Raw genomic sequence first — 7,252 nt, 5'->3', positions numbered from 1 at the left:
GATACTGTAACAAGGCATCACTGCGCCCACGTTAGCTGCAGAAGCTGCTACATTCTCATGCCTTAGCCTCTTCTCCCTGCACTTCCCTAAAGTCAGGTTTCCCCCTCTGGGCCTTTGCGCTGGTAGCCTGCCCAACTCCCCCGTTAAGACCCTTGTCATTTCCGCCTCTTCTTTCGCGCCTCCGTTTTTAGGCTTACAGGGGCGGAGTTGGGATGGCTGTACCACCGTTACCGAGGCGACAGCTTGGTTACTTCCGTTGGTATCAATGCTTCCGGGTTGGCGTTGCAGTGGCGCTTCCGACTGTGGGAGCCTCGGCTTCCCAGTCGTCCGATGAGCCCGAGCAGGTGAGGGGGAGCTCCTGCACTTCCAGGCTGGGGAGCGGGGCTGGGCCGCGCCAGGCCGCGCGGGGCCGGGCTGGCCTGGTTCCCGACCTGGGAGGGGCTTAACGGTCCTTTGATCTCTCTCTCCCCTCAGCTGAGTCCCTTCCCTGTTTTTCACTCTTCTGGAATCGGTGGTTTTACTTCTTCGATTGAACCCTGCTTCCTCGACCCCCCAGGGAGGCCGCCTCATTAAGGCGCCTCCCTTCTCTCCACGAACTCGCTCTGACAGCTGAGGAACTGGCAAGATCCTGCTACCCAGAGGGTGAATGGGTATCTTTCCTGGAATAATCCTAATTTTTCTAAGGGTGAAGTTTGCAACGGCGGCCGTGATTGTAAGCGGAGTAAGCAAACACCTCCATTGTATTAGTGTGAGGGATGCTGTTGAAAGGTGCTCCCTTTCAATTTCTAGCCCCTGTCACTCTTGAGATCAAGGCATTGAAGGCATCTATTAAAATGCAGTTCAGCTAACTGATTGGGATGACAGCCATTATGAATATGAATTAGCTTCTCAGACAAGGTAACAGCAGGGACATTTGTAGTTCTCTGTCAGTGTTTCCTTGTTTTTTTGTTTTTTGATTTTTTTTTTTTTCAGGCCAAGGGTGCTTCAAGTCATCATCAACTCTTCCCTCACCTTCATCCCCTACATCATCAAGTTCCTTTGTGTCTCCATTTTAGAAGTTTATCTCTAACCTTGCTGCCAACAATCATCTTGTCTGCTTTACTTCACACCATCCTAAGCTAGTTTCCCTGCCTCTCCTGTTTGTAATGCATTGCTTGCTGCAACCCTAGTAGGCTAACTAAAATGTGGTCGATTTCATCAGGTCACTAGTCTATTCAAAAATTTACAGTATCCCTTCCACTCTGCCACACTCACTTTGATTTCATGCCTTTCAACTGAATCTGTTCCTTATCATACTGTTTGTCTGATATTGTTTCAATATAAACAATATGTAAACAACATATTGTTTCAATATAAAATAATTCTCTGTTCCAGTTAGGTTGCGTTCTTCCTTCTGAGAACAAACCATACTGATGCTTGCCTCCACATCCTGTGTTTTTCCCCAAATTTGTGTCTATACAGCCTGTTCTCCCCTTACTCTCTCCTTTACCTACACCTGTTAATATTCTACCTGCCCTCTATCATGGCCCACTGTAAGTTCTCTCATTTCCATAAGCTTTTTCAAATTATTCAAGCTCACGTGGATTGGTTCCTTTTCCATGCTTGTCCTGCTCTTATAGTTTGTGCTATATAGTTTAGCACTTATTTTTTTTTTTCTCTGATGAACTACTTTGATTTCTTCCACCGGATTATAAGCTCTTGAAAGGCAAGTACTGTATTTCATACAACTTTTATCCCCACACCCATCTCCTTAATTATCCAGGAAACATAAATATTGCCATGGTGTTAGAACATGTTATGTGTTTTTTTTTTTAAAAACTGGCATTTGCACCTGTAGCACATTTGGGCATTTAGTATGCCTTCAATAAGCATTTGCTTGAGTCTCTATTTTATCTTCTGAATCTGAGAATATCTAATGCCTACTCTTTCTTAAAGGGGAAACCAAGAAAAGCACCTGGATTTTTCTGACCAGAGCTTTGCAGTAGTGTGACAGGATTATGTAACTTGTGTTCTAGGACATTCTTCTCACTCTTTAGGCTATCAAATTTTCCTTAGTCAGATTTCAGAATACATGTCTGCATTTTGAAGGCATTTTTCATTGGCTTCTTTACACAATAAAAATACTTAAGGTACTGTATTTCTATATTAACTCAGATGTGGCTTCTTTTACCCATATCTGGGGATAGACCCCACAAATCAAAATCCTTTGGGGAGTATTTTGCACAAATAATTTTCTGCAACAAAACCTAGGGAGAGAGTCTCTGAGGATCAGCAGTGTCATGTACAGAGTGTGTAGTATTGGTTGGGTCCAGCAAGTTATCTTTCTGATTTCCCCTGTAACCTTTTACATACAAATGTTTATAAAGGACATCACGCTGGAACCAACCAGGTATTTAATGGATGTGTACCCAATTCTATGTAAGCTATACCAGGGGTTATAAAAAGTACTGTGAGACCAGGTGCCAGCCTTCAGGGATCTTACCTAGTTAAGAGAAAATAACATGGGGCAACCAGAATATAAACCTCATCCTAGTCATTATTTGTATGCCTGAGATTTAAGATATAGAAGGGATAAATGAATGCTCAAAAGAGCGTTACACAGCTGTGAAATAGGTATGACATAACATGCATGCATATATACAGCCTTATGTAAAAGACTTGGGGATTATAGCTGACATTTTAATGATTCAGTAGTGTGATATGACTCCCATAAAAGTGACTGCAATTTTCAGCTATAGTAATTGAAATGTAATATGGAGAACAACAAAAATTATTGGTAGATATTTAGCCTAAAAAATAAGATGTAGGAGGAAAATGGTAGCTGTCTTTAACTGTTTGAAGGACTCCCCTAAGGGAAAAGAATAAATCGTTCATACTGCCTCCAAAATATGAGTGAAAACTAGAGGAAGACAGACTTTTGGCTCAGTATGAGGAGGGAATGTCTAAAATCAGACTTAAAGATGATACAGGATTTCTTCATAACAAGATTCTTTCCCTGCATTGGAGGGAAAGAAAGTTTACTATCAGATGGGAGCGGGAAGATGGCAGTGGTCCCAGACTTTTAGTCTTCATGGACCAGTAAAATTGAAATGAAAGTGTGGGGAGGCAGCACAAATTAGGGTAGCCAGTCTTATTTGGCCAAATAAGAACACTAAACAAAATCAACTACCAGCTATTACATTTCATATAAGAAAGGTGATTTTTGAAAAATGCTCTAGGAGTAGGAAGAACATGATCTTCTAATAGTCCTTTAAGTGAGATACATTTTTAGCTGAAAAAAGGCACTTGGTGCCCTTATTTTCTTTATTTCAACTCAGAATTGTGAAAATTTCATTAAAGAACTACTGGGCTAACTGACCAGAGATTGTGACTGGTCTTTCTGCTCCCTGCTGTGACTTTGCCCCGTGCCTTTAACTGCATTACTAGTATTCTCTGAACCCTGAGTACATCTTTATTAAAAGGCTGGGTAGCAGGTAGTCAAGTCAGGCTTCTTCTATAATGAAGAGTTGAAAGAAGTTATAAAGAGAGAGCTTTCGAGAGAAGCATAGCTGCCATTTGAAATATTTGACTGTTTGGGGAAATCTCTAAATTAGTGAATGGAAAGGGCATTCCCCCTCCCCTAAACTTAGAAAAGGGATATGCCAGTTCCTTGCTTTTCCATGTCTACCCTTTCATTGTGTGTGTCATGTGTTGCTATTATTTGTAGTCTTAAAATATGGGCATAACTGAAAATGTTAATTAGGTAGTATTTAGTACTCAAGACTCTTCTTTCAAGCTGCAGCTGATATTTAAAGTACTTATTCCTACTTTGCTTTTTAGAATTCTTTTAAGCAGTTTTCCTCCAAAAGAGCTATGTATTGCCGACCCTGTATGTCAGATGGACTGGCTGATCATATTATGCATGAAAGGAAGTTTCCATAATTATTTTTGTGGCCTCTTAAACATTTGTCTGCATGTTAGCTATCCTTTCTGGAAAGTTGTTTTTCTGTCCTTAGTTACAGAGGATTCCTTATGCGGAAACAAAGCAAAACCTTGTCTCCTCTTAAAAGAGACTGTCAGTTCAGTGCTAATCCCAGATTGGGCAGTAGGGGAAGTGGGCAGTAAGTATTATCTGTTAAAATATATATATTTGAGTACTTAACTATTCAAAAAATGTAATAATGTTAACTAATAGTTTTTGAATTAGGTGCCAGGTACTTTTTCTAAGAGTTTTATATGTTTTATTTAATTTTCACAACAATCCTATAATACAGTACTTATTATTATCATCCCCATTTTACAATTCAGCAAACTCAGGGACACGTGGTTAAATAACTTGCCCGAGGTCACAGAATGAATAAGTGGTGGTGCCAGGATTTAAACCTAGGCAAGTCTAACTTTTTGAATCCTCATTCCTGGCCAAAGACCAATTGAAGTTGCTTTTGAAATTCAATAGTAGGCAGACCTTGAAGATCTGAAAAAAGGAATATTTAAGAGAAATCTGAGAAGCCATCCTAAGAAAATAGCTTCCAGCTGGACCAGAATTTAGTAGGCAAGGCCTAGAGCAGTAGGTCTTAAAGCTTGGAAGTATCAGCATTGTTTGCAAATTTTCACTTTCTCAGGCCAGACCCAGACCACCAGTCAAAAACTTGCAGGAGTAAGACCCAACAATCTGTGTTTTAATCTGCCTTCTGGGTGATTCTGGTGCCCATTAAAATTTGAGAACCACTCATGGAGAAAGCAGAGCTGTGGGGAAAATAAAATTCCAGAGAGAAAATAGGCTGAAAAGATTGAAGGTGACAGGTCTAATGGGGGCAGGAGGGGGAGGGAGGTAAGGAGGACTGGGAGTAGAATACTTTGTTAAAGAACTCAAATATCAAAGAGAAATAGCATTTGTATTTATGTGCTTTAAAAGGACAGGGACAAGGAGATTCACTAGATGGATATATGTTAAATGTCAGAGAGAAGAGAGACATCATCCATGTTGCTGTCATTCCTCAGAGAAACAAAGGAAGGTGAAAAGGTGCTTAACCTGACCTAGTGTGAGGAGGTTTTGTGTAGCTGGGAAGTAGCTAGATGAAATAAAGTTTAGTGGAGAGATGAGGGCTAAGAATATGAGAGGGTAGTGATGCCAGTCTGTGCTTTGCACCTGAATCAAGCTAACAATACCATGAACTGCTTTTATGAGATGCCTCAGCCTATGTAATTTAAACTCCAGATTCCTTCACTTGTAATTGTCTAGTTGAATGTCTAAGTTGGGTGTGCTAGATGGACTGAAACCTCTTCATCGGGTGGGATGGGGATAAAACACTAAAGAAACTAGAGAACGTGAAGTGCACAGGTTGACATTTGAGTAAATCGCACACTTACCCCTACAGAAAGGCAGCAAAGAACACATTCACGGTCATCTATCACATAAAACAGGAGCCTTCATTTTGTGTCATTCCACTTGGTAGGGTTTTTTTCTATGTCTGTTTTGTTTGCTCTAAGTTGTGATCATACACTGACAGGTGCTCCTCACTCTTGTGCCTTGTTCTGATTTGTGTTTATTTTTAGCACCAGAAAAGTGCCACTGTAAGCCATGAGATGTCTGGTCTGAATTGGAAACCCTTTGTATATGGCGGCCTTGCCTCTATTGTTGCTGAGTTTGGTAAGAATGTGGAAACTGACATATCTGCTCCTTTAGGGTATAGATATGGTAATGTTATTTTTGGTAAAAAGTGGAGAAAAAGAAGCTTGCCCTATTTGTTTTAAAAACTGTTGTCTCGTACATAAACATGGATCATCCAGAAACCAACACAATACTGTAATTATCCTTCAATTAAAAATAAGAAAAAAACTTGCCTCAATGCTATCAAGTAATATTTTCTGGGAAAGTACTACTACTGTAAGTGATGTTAAGAAAAGTCAAACTTAGGACTCTATTTTGGTGGTTTAATGATTTAATTTGCTAGGCTTAAGAAGTGTGCATGAACATATAGAGGAGTTTGGTAAGATAGCGGTTTCTGCTATATTCTTATACTAATGGCCTTTCCTTTGTGCTAAGTTGTTCATAAATTTCTTAGTAAGTGTTCAAACTCCTTGTTTTCAAACCTCTTTCCCATTTTGGAAGAAAATTGACCAACAAGATCAAACCAGATTCTTCTCTTTTTGATTTTAACTTTGAAGTACTTTTAGATTGTTTTTCATTTTCCAGATTCTCTTTCCTAAATTGTTAAGTGACCCCACTAGCTTTTCTTGACTTTCTTGTCATGAACTCTGGTGTTCTGATATCAGGGTCATCAGTGACCAGAGTTGCATAATCACTGTGTTAGTTTTAGACCTTGAAATAGTCCTTGAAACATTTTGCCAATATAATGACTACTTTGTGTTGATATAATAAGAGAAAGAAGTTTGGTTAAAGAAATTTTCCTGCTAAACACTGTGCTGGTTACTCCTGAATTACCTAAGGAACCAGATGAGTAGGCTATTTAGTCCTGTTTAGGACTTTACCATTATCTTTCATAATGCTAGAAAACTGTTTCTTATAAACAGATAAAAGAAAAACCCACAAAACTTTGTAACAGTATTTAAAAGTATGTGGAGCAGCGATCCCATGCTTTCCTATCTTCTTTGCAAAAATTTGCAGAGATTTTATGAGGGGGAAGTGGGGAGACGAGGTGGGAGGTGGAGCAGAAGGAAGAGACAGATAATTGCCAGATTGTATGTTAAGATGAAATTAAAACAGCATGTAAGTTATTTTGCATTTACAGTGTGTTAGGACTGTGCTAAAGCACTTTATTATATCATAGTTTCAGTTACACTGTGGATCAAATCCTGCTGCCTAGATATAGTACATTTCACTTTATCATATACAGCCCTTGTCCTCTGATAGTAATATTTTAGTGAAGATCTAGCTGTTATAAAAAGGACTTTGCCTTATGTTTTAAAAATTACCATTGGCCTGAATCATCCAAAATTTAACTATGACTCTCTGGAAAAACTTATAAATGAGTGTGTTACTTCATAGGAACTTTCCCTGTGGACCTGACCAAAACGCGACTTCAAGTTCAAGGCCAAAGTATAGATGTCCGCTTCAAAGAGATAAAATACCGAGGAATGTTTCATGCCTTGTTCCGAATCTATAAAGAAGAAGGTGTTTTGGCTCTATATTCAGGGTGAGAATGGATTCTTGCCTTACATCATGAATAGAAATAATTTTTTGAGAAGCCATGTAGTTCAGCGTTCGATAGTTTGTGCCCTTTATATTCACCATTTCAACTTGTAATTCAAT

The 7,252-nt window shown here is 39.3% G+C and overlaps 1 protein-coding gene across 2 annotated transcripts in view; it reads left to right on the top strand.

The window, feature by feature from the left end:
• The first annotated feature begins 646 nt into the window (after nucleotides 1-646).
• The window catches only part of SLC25A14 (solute carrier family 25 member 14), a 39,921-nt gene continuing 33,315 nt past the window's right edge, over nucleotides 647-7,252 (top strand). The window contains exons 1-3 of one of the 2 annotated variants that reach the window (XM_068962564.1): nucleotides 647-712; nucleotides 5,536-5,629; nucleotides 6,989-7,136. In XM_068962564.1, the coding sequence (XP_068818665.1) occupies nucleotides 647-712; nucleotides 5,536-5,629; nucleotides 6,989-7,136 (308 nt within the window). Of the gene's footprint in view, nucleotides 722-5,535; nucleotides 5,630-6,988; nucleotides 7,137-7,252 lie in introns of both variants that reach the window. The other variant, XM_068962563.1, reaches the window with a different exon arrangement.

The sequence above is a fragment of the Capricornis sumatraensis genome, chromosome X (assembly GCF_032405125.1).
Source record: "Capricornis sumatraensis isolate serow.1 chromosome X, serow.2, whole genome shotgun sequence".
Lineage (NCBI taxonomy): Eukaryota > Metazoa > Chordata > Mammalia > Artiodactyla > Bovidae > Capricornis > Capricornis sumatraensis.
Note: the sequence above shows the minus strand (reverse complement) of the source record. Positions and strands in the feature narration are given on the sequence as shown.